General features: G+C 37.5%; 2 protein-coding genes across 2 annotated transcripts in view; one reads left to right on the top strand and one right to left on the bottom strand.

The window, feature by feature from the left end:
* spidey (hydroxysteroid 17-beta dehydrogenase 12 spidey) overlaps positions 1–17,877 on the top strand; it is an 18,146-nt gene extending 269 nt beyond the window's left edge. The window contains exons 1-7 of the mRNA XM_068367597.1: positions 1–95; positions 3,219–3,265; positions 4,758–4,833; positions 10,220–10,391; positions 14,591–14,753; positions 15,015–15,230; positions 17,053–17,877. The exon at positions 1–95 is cut by the window's left edge and continues 269 nt beyond it. Of these exons, the coding sequence (XP_068223698.1) occupies positions 1–95; positions 3,219–3,265; positions 4,758–4,833; positions 10,220–10,391; positions 14,591–14,753; positions 15,015–15,230; positions 17,053–17,181 (898 nt within the window). The 3' untranslated portion in view covers positions 17,182–17,877. The remainder of the gene's footprint in view (positions 96–3,218; positions 3,266–4,757; positions 4,834–10,219; positions 10,392–14,590; positions 14,754–15,014; positions 15,231–17,052) is intronic.
* Positions 1–23,413, bottom strand: part of wash (washout) — a 136,634-nt gene extending 113,221 nt beyond the window's left edge. Inside the window, exon 1 of the mRNA XM_068367116.1 lies at positions 23,275–23,413. The gene's annotated coding sequence lies outside the window, so the exon portion shown is untranslated. The remainder of the gene's footprint in view (positions 1–23,274) is intronic.
* Between the last annotated feature and the right edge of the window lie 1,587 nt (positions 23,414–25,000).

Below are 25,000 nucleotides of genomic sequence, written 5' to 3'. Positions count from 1 at the left end.
GTTTGCCTGGTCTCTCCTGAAGGGGCTGTATGGATCTTTCGTGGCAGCTGCCTTGGGGCTTAATTTAAATGTCAAGAAAACGGGAGAGTGGGCTGGTAAGATATATTATAAAATAAAGTTTGTTTGAAGGTTGGACGAGTCTTGGTTCGTGATGTTTACCGGCAGCGTAAGATTGCTTTAAATTCTATTAGTTTAATATATAAAATACTGAATTGGACATCTAATGAATAATTAACTCAGAATTAACTGCTGATGATGTTGAGTGCCTTGAGATTACTACTTCCAATCAATATTTGGTTTTGTCGACTTGAATATAATTTGCGAGTTAGAACTTAATTCACAATTATGCACTAAATATAGAGTCCAGCTGCATTATGAGAAAAGATAAAGATAAACTAATAAAAATACATTTTAATACTATTGAAGGGGTATGTGTATGATAGCGGCCACCTGTACATATGATGACGGCTAAAAATACGGCAGTGTAAGGGGGGGGGGGGTTAAGTAGATAAGGACACGATTTATAGGTTAGGTTAGCGGCGGGGGGGGGGGGTGATTTAGGTTAGTTGGTGTCCATATTTTATGCTTGCGGGAGGAACTGGAGTATATGTATAATAGCGGCCACCAGTATGTATGATGACGGCTGACTATGAATAGGGCAGTGTAGAGGTGTTAAGTAGATAAGGAAATGGATTGTAGGTTAAGTTAGGGGTGGAAGGTTAGGTTAGTTGGTGTCCATATTTTATGCTTGCGGGAGGAACTGGGGTATATGTATATTAGCAGCCACTGGTATGTATGATGACGGCTGACTATGAATACGGTAGTGTAGTGGGGTTAAGTAGATAAGGAAACGGCTTGTACGTTTTGGAAGTTTAGGTTAGTTGGTGTCCATATTTTATGCTCGCGGGAGGAACTGGCCAGCGATATACAAAGGCTCCCTATTGAACATAGAGAATAAGAGGCATTTCTGCCTCTGTATTTAGGTGTATAGAGCTTACTAGGGGCCAATAACTATCGTAAAATCCATTTTATTTGGGTATAAGGATGACTGACATGCAAGAAGTTATGCATAAAATTTATATTTCACTAGGGAAGCAAATACAGGGATATGACATAAACCAAAAGTTCCTTCCTAACTTAACCTAGTCCTTACTTTATGCTAGGGGGTTAGCATAGCCGTCACTCCTGCAACCCCCCCCCCCCATAGGCTCAGTCTACAATAATTGAAATTAGAAATTAGGAATTCTTTTTAAAAAAAAGTTCTAAATTATTATTAGTTTCCGAGTATAGGTTATGGGGTGTTTAAAAATTAGTTGAAGAGCTCCATTTGATTATGAGAGTTCCAGTCTCTTAATTATGATGTGCTACATATGCATAGAAACCAAAAAACAAACTATTATTCAGTAAAAGTAGCTTATGCTATCTTGGAGGGTGTTTAAGATGTACCAATAGGCTATATGAACAAAATCCATAGAATCATTCTGGCCGTTTAGAAGCGTAAATCTTAACCCATGTTCCATCACTAGCAATCATCAGGACCTCACATTGCATCTAATTCTAACCTAAAATAGAATGCAGAGCCTTTGTGTATCAGCTGCCAGTTCCCCCTGCGTGGATTAAAAAGGGACGTCAACTAACCTAAACCCCCCCTAACCTTTCCTATACACCGTGTCCTTACCTACTTACTTAACGGGGGGCTAACACCACCCTGCGACCCCCCCTTACACTGCCGTATTCTAAGTTAGCCATAATCATACATACAGGTGGCTGCTATCATACACACACACCCCTAGGATGCTATCGCTGTGTTAAAATGAATCAGATTTGCTTACTATAAAGTTAATGAGTTATATTTCAGTAGGATTATGAAATTTAGTTGTTAGTTTTTAATCTAAATATCACTGTATGAGAGCATTTTTTCAGTAATAGAAATGTTATTCAAACTCAGAATTTGTTGGTGATATCTACTGTTACTGTATTTAAACCATCGGAATTCATTCATGACCTCCTGTTAAAAGAATTTAATCTGAATTAAGAAATTTGTTCAATGTCAAGTGCTGATAGCATGTATGACTGACTCTAGAGTACTGTAGATTATTCTGGGAAGCACTTTCTACTGCTTTGTAATGTTCGCTGGTTTTATGCGACTCAAATGCAGAACAAGCTTGATGTTCATAACTGAAAGGTATTGAAACTTTAACCCTCACTCATTTAAGCAATTTAATTGGATCATTTTAAGTTAAACTATCATCTAATGTCATTTACACACTTGGCTGGCTGGGCTTAATAAGTTAACACTTAGAAAATTGGATTCAACAAACTTGTTTCTGTTGAAGATAATATTCGAATCATTCATATTGAAAACAATATAAGGAAGTAAATGAATACCCGTATTTAAATGATAGACTAATCACTTGGATATTTTGTGTGTAAAAAGAAATAGAAAATATTGGATAATTTAAAACTAATTTTTGGAGAGTCTGTTTCTTTACCACACATTATTGATTCAACCTGTATATGAGCCATGTTGATAGTTTAGTTAGCCTTTGTACCAGTTTTATGGCGGTTATCCAGGTTCTTGCGAGGGATTAAAAAGACCATTTTGCTTTTTCCAGTGGGAATGGTGAGAACTTTCCTTCTCACATACAGTATAGGATCGTATAAGCTCTTTGTACTGTATCAATGTTTCGTATGGAAGAATCAAATTGTTTAAGCAATACTGATGGTAGCCCAGACTATTATAGAATGGAGAATGGTCAGAGTTTCATGATCATAATGCAAAAACTGAGATTTATTTTATTTTTTTGTTGTAAATGCTTTAAAACTATCTCTATCTAGTTTGTTAAACAGTATGCAGTTTGTTGGCGAAGATGTCGGTCACCATTAAATGCTGATTGAGAAACTTCAAGAGTGTCAATAGATTATAAGAATAAGCTGTTTGTATAAAAAGTTACTGTACTATCATCAACAACTCTAACCTTAAGGTCTTTCATGCTAACAAAGCTAAATATGTTTTCATAGTGTTGAAAAGTTGTGGTTTTTGGTACAGTACAGTACTTTGTGCTATATAGAGTACAGTATCTTTATACAGTACCCAAATTGTTACATGATTACTTTTGAAAAGACTTAGTACACTACTGAATTTTCATTCTTACTAAACCTTTTGTTTACCCTTAGCTGTACTGAACACTATTCTAATTCCATTTTTTTTATTGCAGTGGTCACAGGAGCCACAGATGGTATTGGCAAGGCTTATGCCTTTGAGGTAAGATATTGTACAGTTGTTATTATTCGTATGTTTATTTTGTAATTTTGGGCACTTATTCCCTCAGATTCCATGTGAAATTAATCACTATGTAGTATATCAAAGAGGATGTCATCAATATTTCGCTAAGGAGTGTGAACTTGTCACATATTTTGAGCGTTGTTGTTTCATAGGCTAATTGAAGCTAATATACGTGAGCTACCATCCTGTCTTAAAGAGGCATAGTCATTATTTTAAACTCAACAACCTCAATAAGGTATGAAAGTTTCTTTCTTAGTGACATTACCACCACCCCGCGGGACTGCTATATTGTCATCCACTTGCCATATACCCAGAGGTGAGCGAAAGTTGGAAGGAAAAAGTCACCAGCCAGTGATTTATATTTTTTTCATCATGGGACAGTCTCTTGACATTCCTTGGTTCTCTGCTGCATTTTTTTTATGTTTGGTTTCAGTGTATTTTTAAATTGTAATGTATGGGGCTCACATTTTATTTTACTGTAAATACTAGTGTTTATTTTCCTAATACATAAATAGGGATAACATTTCTTAAATTGAAAGTTTGAAACCTGGTACAGATGTGCATTCCTTTAAACAAGATGACTTGTCTTCCTCTTTTTTTTTTTTTTTTTTTTTTTTTTTTTTTTTTTTTTTTTTTTTTTTTTGTCCCAAGACAAAGTTACAGGCTTTTGTTTCAGACTTGGTAAGGCAGACAAACACATTTCCTGTTAGTAGAATCCTTATTTTCTCACCATAGTTAATTTAGAACAACCTTTTCTGTAAGGAATGACATTGTATACCCTGTATGCAAGTTGGAGTAAGAAAAATATCAAAGTCCTAGTTAAAATTTTGTCTCAAAGAGAAAGAAACCAAATAGTCAAAATTCATGAAGTGTTATGTCCTCTCATTTCATTTATAGCTTATCGTCATCTTGCAAAAGTGACTCAAGTGCTGTCTTGCTGTCTTCTGTAAGACCGTTTGTTTCTTGACCTGGTGACCTGAATGGCTATTGTCGAGAGATGAGAGAGGAAGTTTCCTCTACATTGAATTTCTGTGAAGTTGTTACTGTTAAGTTTCCTAGCTGAATACAGACGATGGTATGGACTACCTTGTGGTCTTTTATAGTTTTGTCTTACCCATGGTAATCACGGTTGAAGACCCAAAGGGAGAGTGAAATGTAACTTATAACCCTTATACTTTACTGTATAAATATAAAGCGAGTTCTTGAAATATAACTTGTAACCCTTATACTAAACTGTATAAACATTAAGAGATTTCTTATACAAATGATAGCGTTTCTTGAAAAATAAGGATAGCATTGCACTGTCTCAAAAATTACAGCAACTTCTTTATAATGCAGTACTAAAGCTTCAGTTGTCTAATAAAAGCTGATCTCATGAAAGTTGGTGATGATGCACACTTATGTACTGTATATGTAACATTCATTATGGAATGTATTTTATACATGTATTTCATTAAGTTTTTGGTTGCAGCTTGCCAGAAGAGGGATGAAAGTTGTTCTCATCAGCCGCACACCATTCAAACTTCAGAATGTTGCTGCAGAAATAAGTAAGTTTCAAATGTTCAATGTAAGGTTCTAGTTTTGGAAGTTATTCTATGTTATCTTTTGAATATGGGAATATACAGTACAAGATAACAATAGTAATTTCTATGAATAAATTCCATAACTTTTGCATCAACTGGATAATCAGTACTGTACGTAACTTCAGTGTGTAGTTTTTACTCTATAAATTACAAATTATTCAAACAAATAGAGGAAAGTTAACTGCTCTTGGGGTCCAAGGGTCTGTCGTTACTATACCTTAAATTTTCAATATTTAACTTAGCCGGTGATTATATAGCTGCAACTCTGTTGCCCGACAGACAACTCTAAGGTAAAAACTCGCCAGCGATCGCTACACAGGTTGCGGGTGTGCCCAACAGCGCCATCTGTCGTCCAGATACCCAGTACTCAATGTAAACAAAGACTCAATTTTCTCTCTGTCGTGCTATCGACAAGACGTACTTACTCGCTGTTGCTAAACTGGAGTTTTTTCACAACTAATTGGTGAAGTACATTATTCTAGTTTTGAGCTTTCGCTGTGCAGGGTTTCTCTTCACACAAATCCTTGAACTCTTTTTGATAACGGATTCTTTGTTGATGACTTTTTGATAGTTTTTTGAATTCCCCTTTGACCAATTCAAAATGGCTGACCCTTCACAAGTCCCAAAATTTAGGAAGTGCAATGCTAGGGACTGTTCAAGGCGTCTTCCGAAGGCTTCTATCGACCCTCACACTGTTTGTTCCAATTGTCAGGATAAAACCTGTCAATTGGAAGATCGGTGTGAGGAGTGCGTTGGGCTTTCGGAATTCGATTTTATCGAATTCCAAAAGTATACACGTAGGCTAGAGAGAGATAGAGTTAGGAGAAGTTCTTCTCGTTCTATTGATATATCCTCTCCTCATGCCCCACAACCTATTCCTTCCCCTGTAGTGGTTGCTCCTAACCCCCCTCCTGGCACTCAGGAACCTTCGATGGCTGATATGATGCGTGCCATCCAGGCTCTGGGTGAGAGAGTTGAGTCCCTTGCTAGTGACCGTAATCAGCTCATGGCGGATGTGAAGGAGCTGAAGTGCAAAAGTGCAGTGGGAAGTGCTAAAGTGCCGAGTGATAGTGTTGCGCTTGAGGGTTCGTCTGTTCGTGCCTGTCGTCCTCCTAGTCCGGGACCTCTTGCAAGCTCCCAAGTCCAGGGGAGAAGCAATGTCGTACGACAAATGGGTTCGAGAGGCTTTAATCAGCGAACAGACGTTTCCTCCGTGGTATCAGGCGTATCTACCCAAGATCGCCCCTGCCTAACTAAGACGAGAGCCCATTTATACCTCGTCTTCGGAAGGTGTTTCTCGCAAGAAACCCTGGACCAAGGTCTCACGACCGTTAAAACGCAAGTCGGTCCCTTCCGCGCAAGTCCAACGGCCCAGTTGTAGCCACTGGGTCAGTTCGGACTCGCTGCCGTCATCCGATGACTGCTCTCCGCCTAAGAGAGGCAAAGCGGTACCGCTTCAGACAGTAACACCGTCTGTCGCCGCACCTGCTCCCGTAGACCCTAAGTGGTCTCTTCTGCAAGACATGCAGTCTAAACTGACGTCTCTAATGCAGGACTTTCGTGTGGAGAAGGTTGCTGCCGCACCAGCTAGTGCAGTACCTAGCCCACAACCTTCCACACGATCGGTTGTGCGTCCTGTGGACGCTGAGGTAACCTTCTCACTCACTCCAGTTGAGAGAGTTCCGCCACCCATGCGTTCCAGTGTGATCTGCCAGCCGCATGTTGACGTTAAGCGACGCACGGAGGTCTCCGTTGACGTTCGAGAGGTTCAACAACCGTCAGAGTTGTTTTGTTTTGATGCGGTGCGTCAACCTCCGCAACCCAGTGTGGTTGCCACTGCGCACCCACATCAGTCCAGACAGTCTGGAGTAGACGCTGTGCGTCCCCGCGCTGCTATGGTTGTTGCCAGCTCACAGACTGGGCAGCAGTTCCATGAAGTTGCGTCCGGCTCAGTCACGCATGCACCCGTGCGATCGGACTCAGCGAACCAGCCGTTACCCACTCCGTTGTCGTTTCCTCATCAGTTATCGGATGAGGGACTTTCTGATGATGATGTTGCTGCACACATAGATGAACCACAATCAGAATTGGACGAGCCTAAGTCTACGCAACCCTCTTTGGACTTTAGGAAAGTTTTGGCCATTTTCAAAGAGATGTTTCCGGACCAGTTTGTTTCTGTGGCTCCTCGTTCTCCTCCGTCAGAGTTTGTGTTAGGCATGCCGTCTACCACTCCTGCCTTTACTAGACTCGTCCTCGCACGCTCGTCCAAGAGAGCTTTGCGGGTGATAGGAGAATGATTGCAGTCCAAAAAGAGTTTAGGGAAGACAGCCTTTACGTTTCCCCCTGCTAGACTCTCTTCTAGATCGAGCGTCTGGTATGCCACAGGAGAAGTTCTTGGCTTGGGAGTTCCTGCCTCTGCCCAGGGCGACTTCTCAAGCCTCGTAGACTCTCCCCGCCGCCTTGCCATGAGACGCTCAAAGATATGTTGGTCATCTTCGGACCTGGACCACCTTTTGAAAGGTATCTTTAGGGCCTTCGAAGTTTTTAACTTCTTAGACTGGTGTCTAGGAGCCCTAAGCAGAAAGATCTCTCCAACAGAGAAAGAGACTTCCTTGCTCATTATGTCCTGCATGGACAAGGCCATACGTGATGGGTCTAATGAGCTTGCTGCTTCTTTTGTGTCCGGAGTCCTTAAAAAGTGTGAAATCCTATGCTCATTCCTTTCAGCTGGAGTTACACCGGCCAGAGATCCGAGCTTCTTTTTGCTCCTCTCTCCAAGTGCCTTTTTCCAGAAGACCTGATTAAGGAAATAGCCGCTTCATTGATACAGAAGGACACTCACGACCTTGTTGCGTCCTCCGCTCGCAAAGCTACCCCTTTGCCTACCTTGTCAGCTAGACCAAGGATGGACACTCCAGCGTCCCGTTTTATTCCGCCCTTTCGTGGCAGAACCTCCAGCAGAGGAGGTGCTCGTGCCGAAGGGAAACGAGGAAAGAGGAAAGGAACCAAGTCCTTTAAGGGCAGAGTCTGACTGCCAGCTTCTTCAGACAGCAGTGGGAGCCAGACTCAAGAACTTCTGGCAGACCTGGGAAAAGAGAGGCGCAGTAGACGTTCCCAGAAGTCTTCTTCTATGGGTGGACCTTCTACGTCAGCCACACGTAAAGAAGGTACACCAAAGCCTCCACGCTCTTCGTCTGACTGCCTTCAGACTATCGAAAGACTCTCGAGAGCTAGAGGCTTTTCGAAGGAGGCAGCCAGTGCGATTGCAAGAGCAAGGAGAACATCCACCCTTAGAGTCTACCAATCGAAGTGGGAAGTCTTCCGAAACTGGTGCAAGTCAGTATCTGTATCCTCGACCAGTACCTCTGTAGCTCAAATAGCTGACTTTCTCTTATACCTGAGAAAAGAACGATCTCTTTCAGCTCCCACTATCAAGGGCTACAGAAGCATGTTGGCATCGGTCTTCCGGCATAGAGGCTTGGATCTTTCCAACAATAAAGATCTACAGGACCTCCTTAAGTCTTTTGAGACCACGAAGGAGCGTCGTATGGTTACACCTGGTTGGAATTTAGACGTGGTACTAAGATTCCTCATGTCAGACAGGTTTGAGCCGCTACAATCAGCCTCCCTGAAAGATCTCACCTTAAAGACACTTTTCCTGGTATGCTTAGCCACAGCTAAAAGTCAGTGAGATTCATGCCTTCAGCAAGAACATCGGATTTTCGTCAGAAAAAGCTACATGTTCACTACAACTTGGTTTTCTAGCCAAAAATGAGCTACCTTCTCGACCTTGGCCGAAATCGTTCGATATTCCCAGCTTATCGAATATGGTAGGCAATGAACTAGAAAGAGTCTTATGCCCTGTGAGAGCTCTTAAGTTCTATTTAAAACGAACTAAACCTTTACGAGGCCTATCTGAAGCTTTATGGTGTTCAGTTAAGAAACCATCTTTGCCTATGTCAAAGAATGCTTTATCCTATTTTATCAGACTGTTAATACGAGAAGCTCATTCCCATCTGAGTGAGGAAGACCAAGCATTGCTGAAGGTAAGGACACACGAAGTTAGAGCTGTCGCAACTTCCGTGGCCTTTAAGCAAAATAGATCTCTGCGAAGTATAATGGACGCAACCTATTGGAGAAGCAAGTCAGTGTTTGCGTCTTTTAATCTAAAGGATGTCCAGTCTCTTTACGAGGACTGCTACACACTGGGACCATTCGTAGCAGCGAGTGCAGTAGTGGGTGAGAGCTCAACCACTACAATTCCCTAATTCCATACCCTTTTAATCTTTCTCTTGAAATGTTTTTATTGTTGTTTTTTGGGTTGTCCGGAAGGCTAAGAAGCCTTTCGCATCCTGGTTGATTTGGCGGGTGGTCAAAGTCATTTCTTGAGAGCGCCTAGATTAGGGGTTTTGACGAGGTCCTGTTGTATGGGTAGCAACCCTTGATACTTCAGATCCTAGGGGTCGATCAGCATCCTAAGAGGATCGCGAGGCTCCGTAAGGAAGACGTACTTAAAAGGCAGAGTAATTGTTCAAGTCGACTTCCTTACCAGGTACCTATTTTGTTTTTGTTATTTTGATAACTTCTAAAATGAAATAAAAACTCTTAGCTCATTAAAATGTAAACATATATTGCTGGTCTCTACCCACCCCCCTGGGTGTGAATCAGCTATATAATCACCGGCTAAGTTAAATATTGAAAAATGTTATTTTGATAATAAAATAAATTTTTGAATATACTTACCCGGTGATTATAAATTAAAGGACCCTCCCTTCCTCCCCAATAGAGACGCAGTGGAACGAGGAGAAAATTGAGTCTTTGTTTACATTGAGTACTGGGTATCTGGACGACAGATGGCGCTGTTGGGCACACCCGCAACCTGTGTAGCGATCGCTGGCGAGTTTTTACCTTAGAGTTGTCTGTCGGGCAACAGAGTTGCAGCTATATAATCACCGGGTAAGTATATTAAAAAATTTATTTTATTATCAAAATAACATTTTTGTTCATTTTAAATTTTTGCATTTGATTATCTCTCAAAGGGGCTAGTGATATAGAAATATCAACAATGATATTTTACAGAACTGTAGAGATAAAAAGTCAAATTGTGAGACTTTTTTTTTTTTTTCCAATGAACTTCAGCAAAAGGTTAATTTAGGTAGAGTGCAATATATTTTATACTGTAAAATATCAATTTAATGAGTAAATGTATTTATGCTGTAAGATATCATTTTAATGAATGAACTACTATGTTCTCTAGTGTAAGAATTTTGTTTCGTTGTAAGATGAAATTGGATATTTTTATGAAATGGGAGTACAGTATTCTGTAACAGTCATATTTTTTTCCTTGTAGATACGAAACATGGTGTCGAGACAAAAATAATTGATGTAGACTTTACAAAAGATGATATTTATGACCGTATTGAAAAAGAACTAAAGGGCCTGGACATCGGAGTGTTAGTAAACAACGTTGGCATGAGTTATGATTACCCGGAATATTTCAACAAGGTTGAAGATGCAGAAAAGTGAGTTTTAATTTTTTTGTATATATTTCTACCATTGCTTTAGCAATGAATGATGGTCTTAGTTTATGGATATGTTGATACAATTGAAAAATATAGGAAATATTTATTTTTATGTTGTTACTATTCTTAAAATATTTAATTTTTCCTTATTTCCTTTACTCACAGGGCTATTTTCCCTGTTGGGGTGCCTGGGCTTATAGCATTCTGCTTTTCCAACTAAGGTTGTAGCTTAGCATTTAATAATAATAATAATAATAATAATAACCATACATACATCATGAGGCTCAATATTGTTTATAAGCAGAAATTGAGTTTGTTCCCCCAAGAAAAGCTTGTAAGACTTGCTGTTGTAAGTGGGAATCCTTTCTCTTTTGCTACACAAGTTTTCTAGCAACGTGAAGCATTGCAAGTGCTCTTCTGGAAGATAACCCTAAGTAGCGCTGTTTAGAGTCTTTGGATAACCGCTTGAGGTAGTAATATTTTTCAGCGGAGAAAATTCATTGGGAAAGGATAATCGATAACATTTCAACTTTGAAAGGCTACAATTTCTCCTGGGTCTTAGAACTAACATGTCACAACTAATAATTGTTGTATAAGGTTTTACTGAAGGGTGAATAAATAGACTACTGCCTGTGTCTTGGAAGAGAAGGGATTTGCCTCTAGCTAGGGGGGTACAAAGTTGGAGAGGAATATTTTAATGAGAATTCATTGAGAATCTATATATTCCTTAGGGCCTCGATAAATAATTTATAGACTGATCAAGTAATGATTAGGATATGAAAATGTTAACTTCGATGGCTTAGGTAAGGTGCCGGAGTACCCATCTATATGGGACCTCGGGATCACTTGAAAATGTTCAGGTATCGATGAAGAAAAGATAAAGATGAGAAAGGAAGAAAGACAAGTATACAAGTATGAATGCTTATAAAATTCAAGTAGAAATATGCTGGCAGAGAATACCGAAGCTAAAATGTAAACAAAAAATGTAAATGTAATAACGCGTGGTTTGATATGTGGTGAGAGATTAACTGATATTGGAAGAACTTCCAAGGAAAAAAATTTGGATGAAACCTTCAAAAGAATGACAAAGGTAGAAGAATAAGAGTACAGTTAAGTAATAGATCAAGTATTCTATTAAGGAAAGAGATGGAAGGTGAAGTACCTTGGGTATGAGAGCAATACTGTAATCCAAAATAGGACAAATAATTCCAGCATGAAGATTCAGTAACCCACAAAATTCTTGAAAATCCAGGACTACTTGCATACATACTGTTATTCTATTTTATTGGTTTTCTTATTAGGTAACTTCTCTCAGGTATTTGGATGTTTTAATGAATATATTTCTATGAATCTTACTTAAGGTTTATGTGACTTCCAACTAGAATCTCGCTAGTGTCGAGATGTATCGTAGAAATTGAAATTTCTGGTTTTCCTTCATTTCAGTAGCCTCGCCCTCCTAGTATACTATTATGGATTATTTGGCTTTGTAACGCAATGAGAGTTGCATGAGTAAACCCTTTTCGGTTTACTGTGCCATTGTCATCTTTTCCAGAGTATGGTTTTGTTCATGCTTCAAGTGGGTTGATGCTGGGAGGAAAGGATTCTGATGGCTATTACCGACTCCCTTTAGTGCACAATACTCAGTTTTTATTTATGTATGGAAGAGTTTACTTTATTCAAGCAATCTGCTAAGACTAACGGGACTTCTAGTTGGGGTAGAGGTCCTAGCCTAACCTATCATGATCTAAATCATAGGCTAACTCATTATGTTTTGCCTTTTGATTCTAGCGTTGCATTTGGTAAGGGTTCTGTTGGTGCAATTTGTATTGCAAAGTTGACTGCCTTCCCGTGAGCCTCAGTAAATACTCGGTTTGATCCAGATCCTTCTCCAATATTATAAAACCATTGCTTTTCCAGTTTGATTCAGATCCTTCTGTAGTATTATAAAACTATTGCTTTTCCAGTTTCATCCAGATCCTTCTGCAATATCATAAAACCAGTGTTGCTCCTTTAGACCATCAAATTCAGTGATAGAAGACAGCATAGCATTCTGGATCCAAAGATTTGTGACATTCCTCCTCCAGCTCCAGCAAAAGGACACATGCAGACTTTTTGTGCCATCATTAATAATGGGACATTCTGTGGACGATTTGATGTCTCATGTTGTAGGGAAATCAATTGATATTACCTCCTGTCTACTGATGAAGCCTCATCTTAACAGAATTATTTCATTGGTTTATGAAACAGGTCTGTTGCAGATTGGGCCAATTTTCTATATGCATCCATCAGGTATGATTGCTCAGGGTTTTGCAGCATCTCGGAGATGTGATCAGTTTGAAGAAGTTCCTCCTGATATCACTACAAAGAATTCTATATTTGAGAATATTTTTAGTTTTGGTTCCTTTTGGGCTTTCCCGTCGAAGAAGATTCGATTCCTTTCTGAGATTGTCGGAGTTTCAAGCAGATGAAAGAGCCTTAGTTCATATGTGGATGAGATTCTAATGTGCAATGGCATCCTTTGAGAAGCCTGTTTTGCTGGGTCAGTAGAAAATGACCGTATTTCCAGTTTCAGCTCCATCGGCTTTGGGATAGGATCTCTGATTTGAACACTGCTTGCATTATGTTCAGAGCTAGTGAAAATTGTCGAATGATAGAATGACCCTCTTTGTTTAGTTTGATGTTTTGTTAGAGGTTAGGGTCCCGGGCATTTCTCTTTCCAGGGATGCACCCCAGAAAGGGTGGGGTGCTACCATGGATTATTTTCTCTTATATGGAATGCCGTGCTAGGCGGTATATCTTAAAAATCCATGTTTGCCAACAGTTATACTCGTAGAAGTGGATGAGCAACCTGGTGGAGTAATGAGAGCTTCGTGTGTGGAGGAAATGGCCCCCCGAAATCTCGATGAAGTCACTGGCAGCAGGGTGACGGATTGGGTTTAAGGCGATGGACAAACTGTCTCTTCGGCTTCTACTCCTGATGCCTGGCGGTTGATCTTACTAGAAAAAGTATGGACTGGCAGGGGTCACTTGCCTTAGTTAGATAGGCACTACATATCACAAGGAACTGGCTATCCTTTGATGTATCTAGCCAATGAATCCTCTTTGGATTTAGTCAGTCATGGAAAGATTTTTTGAGGCCCTTAGCATCAATAGGCATAGGAGGAGATGCTGATGATGATTTGGAATACGGTCAAATACAGAGGCTTGGCTTGTCATAAACTGCTTGGAGCCGTTAGTGGTATTTAAGGTGCTTCGGGCTCAGGAGTCGCATGATGATGGACGTGGGAGTTTTCTATAGACAACACGGCAACCCTGGTTTATATTCGTGAGCAACGGGGCACGAGGTCAGTCATAGTTCTGCACAGCGGAAGAATTGCTGTCTAGGGAGGAGCTGTGGGAAAGCCACCTCCTATCACAATTTATTCCAGGGAATTGAACATAGTGATCAGAATTATCAGTTAAGCAAAAACCAACAATTACTGCCAAATGAGTGGTCTCTAAATAAAAGTTTTTTAAGGAATTTAATTTGTTGGGAAAAGCCAAATGTAGACATGTTTGTGACCTCTGCAGGCCCATACTTCTCAAAGAAGCTGTTTTGCGTGTGGTTCACCCAACTGCTTCAGATAACTGCATGGAGACTGTCCACAGTATCCAGAGAAAAAGATTTTCAGGCCCTCTAAAATGTCTATTTTAGGTTTCAAGAGGCAGCATACCAATAAATTAGATTATTGTGCCAGAATTTTTTCTGTATGAGACTTTCTTGAAGTTTGTAAGCAGTGAAAGGGAAGTCTTGGAACTATTTATGCATCTGCTCTGCCTACTTACTGGCTGAGGATTAGGGTTGGCTAAACTAAAGTTAAGAATGAGAGGAAGAACAAGAGAAAGAGCATAATCCTCAACTATTCATTCTCTCTACATTTCTTTCATAATGGCAGAACAATCAGATTGTTGCTGGGTCAATCACTTTCCAACTTTATTTTTTTATGGTTGTACAGCATAAGTTGGTTAATGACTTTTTTTTTTTTTTTTTTTTTTTACATTATGTAATTGAATGCAAGTCTTTGCTCATTTGTTATACTACTCCACGTTAACCTTGTTTAGTAGGTTCAATAATTACGGTATTACATAATTCTTGCTCTTTTCCTGTATCTCTTTAATACTTCTGCTTATATTGCTATTAAAAATAATGTATTTTAAAGGGTATTCGACCGGCTGATAAACTGCAACGTGAAGTCGTTGACAAAGATGACTCGCATTGTTCTCCCTGGCATGGAAGAGAGAAAGAGGGGTCTTGTAATCAACTTGTCATCTCTCTCTTCAATTATTCCTGCTCCTTTGCTGGCAGTGTATGGCGCTACCAAGGTATTGTTCCTATTGCTTTTAAGAATATACTGGTGATTAAAATGTAAATTAGATATTGGAAGTGATGTAGCCATTTATTGTATATAAAATGTTCTTGTAGATTTGCTTTTATGGGAAATGGTGTTATATTTTTCAGGGTAACATTTTGTTTTGACTTGACAATTTAACGAAAATTAAATCTATTGTTCAACATTGTTGTTTTTCATAAAGCAACAAAATTTTTTAAATGTTTTAACATTGTTTACGTTGCTTTTCTTACAGGCCTACGTTGAAAGTCTGACTGATAGTTTAAGTGTTGAATATGCTAGCAAAAATATTCAATTCCAGTGTATTTTACCTGGTTTTGTGGTTTCCAACATGTCCAAAATCAAACGGCCGACACTTATGGCTCCAACACCCACAGCATTTGTAAGATCGTCTTTGAAAACAACAGGTGTTGAAAAGCGCACTGCTGGTTACTTCATGCACAAATTGCAGGTTGGTGTATACTTTTTTAGTTATGTTTTTAAAATGTTTAATTATTTTGATATACAGTACAGTGTTGTACTGTACTGTTCACTGATATGAAGTACAGTATAATATTTGGAGAAGGGTACTGTATTATGCATTCAAATCATACAGATTTTCTAGGATTTTTGATGTTTTATATACTCCATTACATTTACTGCATTTAGGTTTGTTGGCGACATTCATTCATGCTTTTACATACTATGAAGACAGAATTTGGATGATGAACCAATTGAAACTTGAGCTTTCTGTCATCCTTTATACAAACATATTACTGTACTCAGATATTGAATTCCACTGAAAAATACATTCTCGGATATTGAATAGTGAAAGCCTCTTAGCAGAAAATAAATAACGTTATAAAACAAGAAAATTTGACCATCCTTTAACAGTACAGTACAGTATTAGTAAAATGAGTAGTAGCAACGGGAGCGCTAAAAACTCTGGGGCTTAATAAATGTATGTTAACGAAGCTTTTGAATACCAGTAGTTTAGATTTCTTTTTACTGCTCTAAAGAATAATTTGGCCTTTTTAATTGATTTAGGCAAGGCCTTGTCCATGATTGAATCTGAAAAGGCAGGAAAATGATGCTTAATTTGTATTCTAATCCTTTAAACCAGGATATTCTCTTGTGGTTAAAATGAATGCTTTTAATAAAAACTGTAGATCCTTGAAACAATATAGGTGTAACCAAGAACTTTTTCAGGGATTTTGTGAAGTCATGAAGTACAACCACATGAAAATCTTAGAATTGTGACTTGGTTTATTAGATTACAGTTCAGTGCTTGGAAAAAAAAAAAAAGCTGTTTGAACTTGCTATAAATTGTACAAGCAATGTGACTGGTCCTTTTTGGAAGATGCCAAGGACCTTCATTTATACTAACCCACAAATGACCATCTAATCCCGTATTTCTCTGCTAATGCCAGCGGGGATTACAAAATCAAACCTCTCCTGGTGTATAACTCAGAGAATCCATAAGCCTTTAAATAGTACAAGGTACAGAAGGAGCAACACTGTTATGTGGTCAAACAATAAGCCTTGGTTATCATGCATTTTATTTTTGAATGGGGCAATGAGATTTTTGGTCAAAAAGTACCTCATGGAGAACCTCCTACTCCAAGCCTTGTGCTTATGGACAATTCTCACACCTATCTCCATCCATAGAAGACAAACCTAATGTTGGAGTTGAAATTCATTAGGGTCAAGTTTTTGCCGCCAAGCACAATTCCTAATACTTGCACCCATGGATAAGCAGAGGATTTCTTAATTTCGAGAAGTTGTACAAAAGACTGTTCCAGCAATGCTTTGAGGGTCCTCTGGGTTTTATAAAGAACATTTCCACATTCCCAGCTGCCTCAAAATGATTGATAAACTATGGAAAAGGGTCACCAACAGAATCCTCAATTGTGTGTGGGGGAATCCGAGCCTTAAATGTGTTCCTGAACGCAATTTCGAGGGATTTGAATCCACCCCTGGGGCAGTCGACGAAATTGTGGACAGGAACATCGACATCGTCTAGACGAGCATAGCAAGCAGCAGACGATTGAGAAATTAGAATTGCACAAGATTTACTATTTAAAAAAATACAGAGAAACCAAAGATTATGTTTGATTCTCATTTTATTTTAATGAATAAAGCTGATGGAGGTTAAGAATTCCTAGAAATAAGTCTGGTGTTTTAAAACTCTTATTAAATATTTTGCCAGAAAGTTATCTGCAGAGTAGATCAAGAACGTTACACACTGCAAAAAGGAAACAATAATTTATAAAACACTTTCCCTTTTATTACAGATATATGGAATTGAATTTTTGAAGATGAATCTTCCTGGAAGTGTCTTGGCATCAATTGTATACAACCAGTTGAAAGCCGTTCGCAGCAAAGCTCTGAAGAGGAAGGAGAGGGAAGCAAAGACAGAATAAAGAAAAGCATTCACTTTGAGCAGTGGTAGATACTCATCATTTAGTATACTCAAAAATTTTATGTTGGTTAATTTTTATTTCTATGGTAATGCTTAATAAGACCTGTTTTAAATTCAAACGACCTGTTCAAACTCACTAGATATAGGAGTAGAGTAACCGGAAGAGGGATGTTGTGTGTGCCATTAATGTTATGATTACATTGTAATGCCTGAAACCTGTGATGGAGTTTAAAAAAATCAATTGAATATAAAGCTCAATTGTGATGCTGTACTAATTATTACTCAAATTATTAGTATAGGACTTGGAATACTTCTGTTTATGCACAAGTAATGATGTACATATCTTTAATAATTAAAATAGTAAAATAACCCCTTATTCAGTGTTATTCTGGTACAGTATTGAATTGGGTATATGTTAGTTTTGTAATTACAGGGAGTAAATTTTGCATTAAAGAAATATGTTTATGTGATAACTAACTGAAGTGCAGACAACCAACACTTGGTAGTTCTTAATCTTAATATCACTGTAGTGAGCTGCTTTCACACTTACTTGACTTTTCAACTCTTCTTATAGAACTTGAACTATTGTAATCTTCAAGGCAGTTAATGTTAGATAATATATAGGAGTATTATACAAAATGAATTTGGTTGTAATTTGCTTCTTTGTAACTTTGTTATAATAAAGATTTTTATATAATGTAATATTTCACTTTTTGCATGTTAGTTAAGTTATGCTTCTAACCCTAAGATATTTGTTGATTTACTTATTTCTCAATTCTGAATGACTGTGCCAAAAATTAATATATACTGTAGATAGGGAATAAGAAATTTAATGTACCCTAAGTTCCTGTCCAACAAATTAAGATGAGAATCAGCAGCTGAAGACCAGACAGGAGAACAATGAATGAAACAAGGCAGAAGCGAGAACTAAAAAACTTCAGAATATATTGATCACCAAAAATGTTGAACGACTCTCAGTAAGCCAATGTTTTATGCAACTGAGGAAGAGACAGACAGGCTGTGTTTCTCAATAGTAAACTTGCTATCAAGAATCACATCTATAATTTTAAGTCATAGAGTTAAAAAAAAAAATTATTAATGTTAAAGAACCACTGTCCTACTTACAATCATACTGTACTTTGAATTTTGTTAGGGTTCAACTTCATGCTCCAGTTTTTGTAACATGCACTAATTTCAACAAGATCTCTGAAGGATTCACCAACCCCAGATCTATATTCAGGATATGGAATTAATCCAAAGAGAATAGCATAATCTCCATATGCAATGTTCTTGTTTTCTAGGCCATACTACATGTGTACAGTTTATAGTATGAAAAGCAATGGGCCAAGAACACTACCATGAAGAGCACCACATATCACATTCCTATACTCACTATGGCACCTATTGACGGTGACTCTGCTATCTATTACTTAAAAATTCAATAATGATGCTAAAAAAGACCCAACCCATCCCAATTGCCAACTGTGAGTTCGAAAACAAGGGCCTCATGATTAACATGGTCAAAGGCAGCACAAAAATCAGGGCCAATCATACGAATGTCCTGTCCACAATCATACTTTACTATTTTTGTACAGCATTGGACATTGTAAGGAGTGCATTACACGTTCCAAGGCCTTTATAAAAGCCAAATTGCAAACTAAGGCACAGATGATTACCTTCAGCAAACCTATTTAGAAGTTTTGCCAAAAGATGTCCAGAAACTTTAGATAATATGAGAGTTATGGAAATTGGGTGGTTATCAGCTGGACTTGAACTACCACAAACACATGTACATAATGGAGTAATATTACAAATCCTCCAACTAGTGCAAAAAGAACCTGTTCTTGTTAACTTGCTTAAAATAACAAATTGGGAGCTAAGAAATCTGCAGTCTTTATATAGCCTAGATTCATAAAAACAGAATAATTCACTCCAATAATTGTCAGTTTTTCATTATGACAGAGAGCAACAACAGAAACAGGCTTTGTAAGGAGTTAACCAGAGAAAAAGCCGTATGTAATGAAGTTATACAACGTTTTTAGAATTTGAAGACATTTAACAAAGCACCAACAGTAATCAGTTATGCATTAGATTAGAAAAGCAGGAGTTGGGAAGACGCTTTAAGCTGGTAAAATTGAATGCTCATTGGAAGACTAAATGTAGGTCACTTTTGGTGGTCAGCTTTTGAGTCCTTTAATGTTTATCAGTAAAGAAGGAAGCTTAAAAGCATGACTGTGAAAACTATCTCAGTCATGACACTTTTATCACCTCTGTAATCTTGACCATGAATGGGAGGTAAATCAGTTGTTGTTTGCGGATGATACTGTACTGGTTGCAGACACAGAAGAGAAGCTTGGCCGATTAGTGACAGAATTTGGAAGTGTGTGAGAGAAGGAAGTTGAGAGTTAATGTGGGGTAAGAGTAAAGTTATGAGATGTACGAGAAGGGAAGGTGGTGCAAGGTTGAATGTCATGTTGAATGGAGAGTTACTTGAGGAAGTGGATCAGTTTAAGTATTTGGGGTCTGTTGTTGCAGCAAATGGTGGAGTGGAAGTAGATGTACGTCAGAGAGTGAATGAAGGTTGCAAAGTGTTGGGGGCAGTTACGGGAGTAGTAAAAAATAAAGGGTTGGGCATGAATGTAAAAAGAGTTCTATATGAGAAAGTGATTGTACCAACTGTGATGTATGGATCGGAGTTGTGGGGAATGAAAGTGACGGAGACACAGAAATTTAATGTGTTTGAGATGAAGTGTCTAAGGAGTATGGCTGGTGTATCTCGAGTAGATAGGGTTAGGAACGAAGTGGTGAGAGTGAGAACGGGTGTAAGAAATGAGTTAGCAGCTAGAGTGGATATGAATGTGTTGAGGTGATTTGGCCATGTTGAGAGAATGGAAAATGGCTGTCTGCTAAAGATGATGATGAATGCAAGAGTTGATGGGCGAAGTACAAGAGGAAGGCCAAGGTTTGGGTGGATGGATGGAGTGAAGAAAGCTCTGGGTGATAGGAGGATAGATGTGAGAGAGGCTAGAGAGTGTGCTAGAAATAGGAATGAATGGCGAGCGATTGTGACGCAGTTCCGGTAGGCCCTGCTGCTGCCTCCGATGCCTTAGATGACCGCGGAGGTAGCAGCAGTAGGGGATTCAGCATTATGAAGCTTCATCTGTGGTGGATAATGTGGGAGGGTGGGCTGTGGCACCCTAGCAGTACCAGCTGAACTCGGTTGAGTCCCTTGTTAGGCTGGAGGAACGTAGAGAGTAGAGGTCCCCTTTTTGTTTTTGTTTCATTTGTTGATGTCGGCTACCCCCCATAATTGGGGGAAGTGCCTTGGTATATGTATGATGTATGTATGTAATCTTTACTACACATGCTATTCTTCTTATTTCACCCTTTTACAATCTTTCAAGCAGTGATATTCCTATAGGTTCAGTACTGTTGACCAACAAATTGTTTAGCAAAAATATTCATGAAGTAAAAGGTTTGCAATATCTTAAAATGTATTATAAAGCAGGTGACGAAGAAATGGAAGGACCCTAGCTGCACTTACTTCATAGCCTTTTCGCACTTACTTCATAGCCTTTTTAAATATCTCTAATTTTGCTTTTTATTCCATCTTGCTGCCCAACCTCTCAAATTTTACTCCAAACTATAACTGCAGGATTTTCCAGAGTTGCTAAGGGGTTGTGAATGGCGCTCCAAGAACTAAATCCAGTCTTATGGCCCAAATTTTTAATTTATATCCAAGAGAGCGAAGCCTAGAACTGTGTTGGGGGGGGGGAGGATCTTATATGTAGTAAAGAATTTATGTTACCATGCAGATGTAGTAGACTGTGGAGCATGATTGAGAAGGTTATAAGAAAGTGAGTAGCTGCAGCCTGAATGAAAAAGTCATATCTAGAGAACTAGTATATAAAAAGGTCTTGCTGGTAGAAAAGCAAAGACCTATGATCACTAAATAAGGCCTCTAATGCTTTATGCAGTGGAAATATGGGGACAAAAAATAATATCAAAATGAACATCTATAAAACATTCAGAAGCTTGTGATACTGTCTTTGAACAATTAGTCTCTCATGACTTTTTTTCAAGTTAGGGATATACTCTTAACTTTAATGATATGTCAAAAGGAGACTCTTAAGGTGGAGAGATAGAGCTTTGTAAAGACACCATGCAAGATCGGCCCGAACCTCCTGTTCTAGCGGAATATGAAAGAACAGGAGATACCGGTCGGCTGACCAGTGATCCTTCACACACTAGTGAAGGGAGCTCTGGTGAAGGAGTCTGTGAGGAGCAAGCTCCTCTAGCGAAGAAAGGTGGCCGAAAAGATACTGCCAGCACCGAATTGGTACTTTTTCTTGATCAGGAATAGTAACACTTCCTCCTTGAGCTTGCCGATGAAATCATCTTATGGAAAGACACTTACTGCTGTTGTGTCCATCAGCATGCCGAAGTACTGTTCTCAACTTCTACTTGGGTATGAGATTCAACTTCTCCGATCTTTGGCAACTGATTACCGCCCAATTTCTATAACTCCCATATTATCTAAAGTTTTTGAACATCTTTTGGCAAAACGTCTAAATAGATTTGCTGAAGGTAATCATCGGTTTTCTAGTTTGAAAATTTGGCTTTCGTAAAGGCCTCGGAGCGTGTGATGCCCTTCTTACAATCTCCAATGCTGTAGAGAAATACCATGATTGCAGTCAGGAAGCATATTGCATTACTGTAAGACATCCAACTGCCAAATGCAAATCCCAAGGTTAAAGCCTGATGAAGTGAGAACAGAAAATGGTAACTTTCTACTACCTGGGATTGCCTCAGTCAATAAAGTTTTTAAAAATGTTTCTTACACAATTTCTTCATCCAAAATATGGCTCTGAATCCCAGTATCAATCAGAAACCTGACTGTACTAGAAATCTTACCATAATAGGTAGTTGGCAATACTGTTACTGTATAGGGAGCAACAAAGGTTTTGCATTCTGTACATTACGGGGTAATACAAATGTTGAAAAAGAGATTCTTAATTATGAAAACATGGGTGTTTAGCACTGGAGCAAAAAATTACACAGTCACACCTTGCTTTGCTTCCTACATAATCCACAAATCTTAGGTGAAGTGCAGTGATATATATGGCCAGAAACATTGCAATACTTACAAAACTGATTATAATAGTTTACATTCTTTTTATCTTCCGCAGAAGTAATAAAATTAACCTGAAGTTGAAGCAATTCTTACTAACTTTAAAGTGACAAAATTAACCTACCATTATATGCAAACCAAAACCTTGATTAACAGTAAAAACATCAAACTCACCCTTGGTTTACTGACATATTGCAAAAAACAGCTGGTCAGCTTACATGTACAAAAAACGTAAATACAAATACTTCACTAACATTGAGATAATTAGTAGTTATTGTGTGAAAATCAATACATTAATCTGAAAATAAAATAGAGATTAATTATGAACGCAACCTGCCTAATAAAATGGCAATTAGTTGCTCACCACTAGCTTAGGTTGCATCACATCAATCATAAAATATACGAAGTTTAGCTTAAAAAAAATACATTCATAATATATCTACTTATGGTAACAAATACCAAATATTACGTTGCTGTGATAACAACCAAAGGTAGGCTTAAACCAGTGACATACTACCATATAGCCCAACATATCCCATTAAAATCAACCTAACCTAAGGTTTGGCCTATATAAAACCGTCTACTTGACCTACAGTACTAACTTCATCCCATACGTAAAATCAGAAGTGTGTGTACTTACATCACTACAGTTATCCTTAAGGTTTACTTCGATCATACACCATCGTTTGCACTTATTGACACAAGTTATGTCATTTGAAGTAAACCAAAACAAGCGCCTTAAACAAATGGCTCCCCTATTATCCCTATACAGGATAATACAACTAAGAGGAACGTAACTTCTTATGTCACAAGCGTGTGAGAAAAAATAATGAAAAATCAATATAATTTTAAACCAAAATGGCCACAAAACAATATCATAAATTTATCGTGATGCAATGTATGAAATTTGAATAATTGTAGTGGAAAAAGACATGGCCGTAAAAATGAAACTCAGACACTTACCATTTTGTTAGTAGTTCCAAAGTGAACGTAGTTTTAAAAAATTCTCAATTTACTAAGTTACCTTCGAGAATAACATTAACTGTAGATTTTGATAACAATGTATCCACTTAACAGAGTTATCTATGCTCACGTTTTCTGCCTGTCAAGTAGAAATGTTAATTATCAAGACGAGAATACTATAAGACAAACAGTCCTATTGTGACTGTCTCCACAACCCACAACTACTAACTTGAGCAAACCCTACTTACACTTGCGCAGTACCAAGATATTGGTACCAAGTAATGTTGTCAAAATTTTCATTGAAAGACTGGTGATTTGAAATAGAAGTAATGCAATGGTTATATTATTAGTTATTGATATAAAGACAATGCTGACAATAAATTTCAAAAGTTCTAATAGTTATTGAACAACCTTATTTTCTCATACAGTAATTTTTTTTCTGAAATAAATTTCAAAAGTTCTAATAGTTATTGAACAACCTTATTTTCTCATACAGTAATTTTTTTTCTGAAATAAATTACAAAAGTTCTAATAGTTATTGAACAACCTTATTTTCTTTAACAGTAATTTATTCTGAAATAAATTTCAAAAGTTCTTAAAGTTATTGAACACCCTTATTTTCTTATACAGTAATTTATTCTGAAATAAATTTAATAAGTTCTAATAGTTATTGTACAACCTTATTTTCTGAAATAGTAATTTATTCTGAAATAAATTTCAAAAGTTCTTAAAGTTATTGAACACCCTTATTTTCTTATAGGCTATAGTAATTTATTCTGAAATAAATTTAATAAGTTCTAATAGTTATTGTACAACCTTATTTTCTGAAATAGTAATTTATTCTGAAATAAATTTCAAAAGTTCTAACAGTTATTTAACAACATTATTTTCTTATATAGTAATCTATTCTGAAATAAATTTCAAAAGTTCAGACAGTTATTGAACAACTTTATTTTCTTATACAGCAATTTTTTTTCTGAAATAAATTTCAAAAGTTCTAATAGTTATTGAACAACCTTATTTTCTTATATAGTAATTCATTCTGAAATAAATTTCAAAAGTTCTGAGTTATTGAACAACCTTATATTCTTATACAGTAATTTATTCTTAAATGAATTTCAAAAGTTCGGACAGTTATTGAATAACATTATTTTCTTGTAATTTATTCTACTAGACATTGGCCACATTCCGCTTTCTTCCATTATGCCCAAGTATGAAAGAAGTACTTAATGGGGGTTCATACATATTTATTATTCTTTATTGTAAGTTTAACAAATCTTTTATTTCTTTATCTCTTGGGTCTTGATATTCTTTAGAGTTTTGACCTGATGATACACGTCCGAGAGGGAATCTGCTTGCACCATATTTCTAAGAAATAATTATTATAACATGTTATTTTTTACCGACATGATACTGGACATGTATTTAATGGCTTGCAGTGATATCATTAGAACACTTTTAATAGGTCAAAAATTATCATATACATTTTGTTGGTACCCTTTGACAATTAACTTAATTTGGAAGTGTTAAGACATTTCTAAATAAATAGGATGTTTATCTGACAACAATGATACTTTTAAAGATATTGGTAATTTATACTTTAGTCACAAGAAAATCCATTTTCTTTAAAACAAATTAACGATAGAATTTTTCCTATTTCTTTTTCCTTCACCAACATCGTTGGAAAGGTTATGTTTTGATAGGCGTATGTCTGTCTGTCTGTGAT

Source organism: Palaemon carinicauda, chromosome 45, assembly GCF_036898095.1.
Source record: "Palaemon carinicauda isolate YSFRI2023 chromosome 45, ASM3689809v2, whole genome shotgun sequence".
NCBI lineage: Eukaryota > Metazoa > Arthropoda > Malacostraca > Decapoda > Palaemonidae > Palaemon > Palaemon carinicauda.
This window is presented reverse-complemented; position numbering and strand designations above follow the sequence as displayed.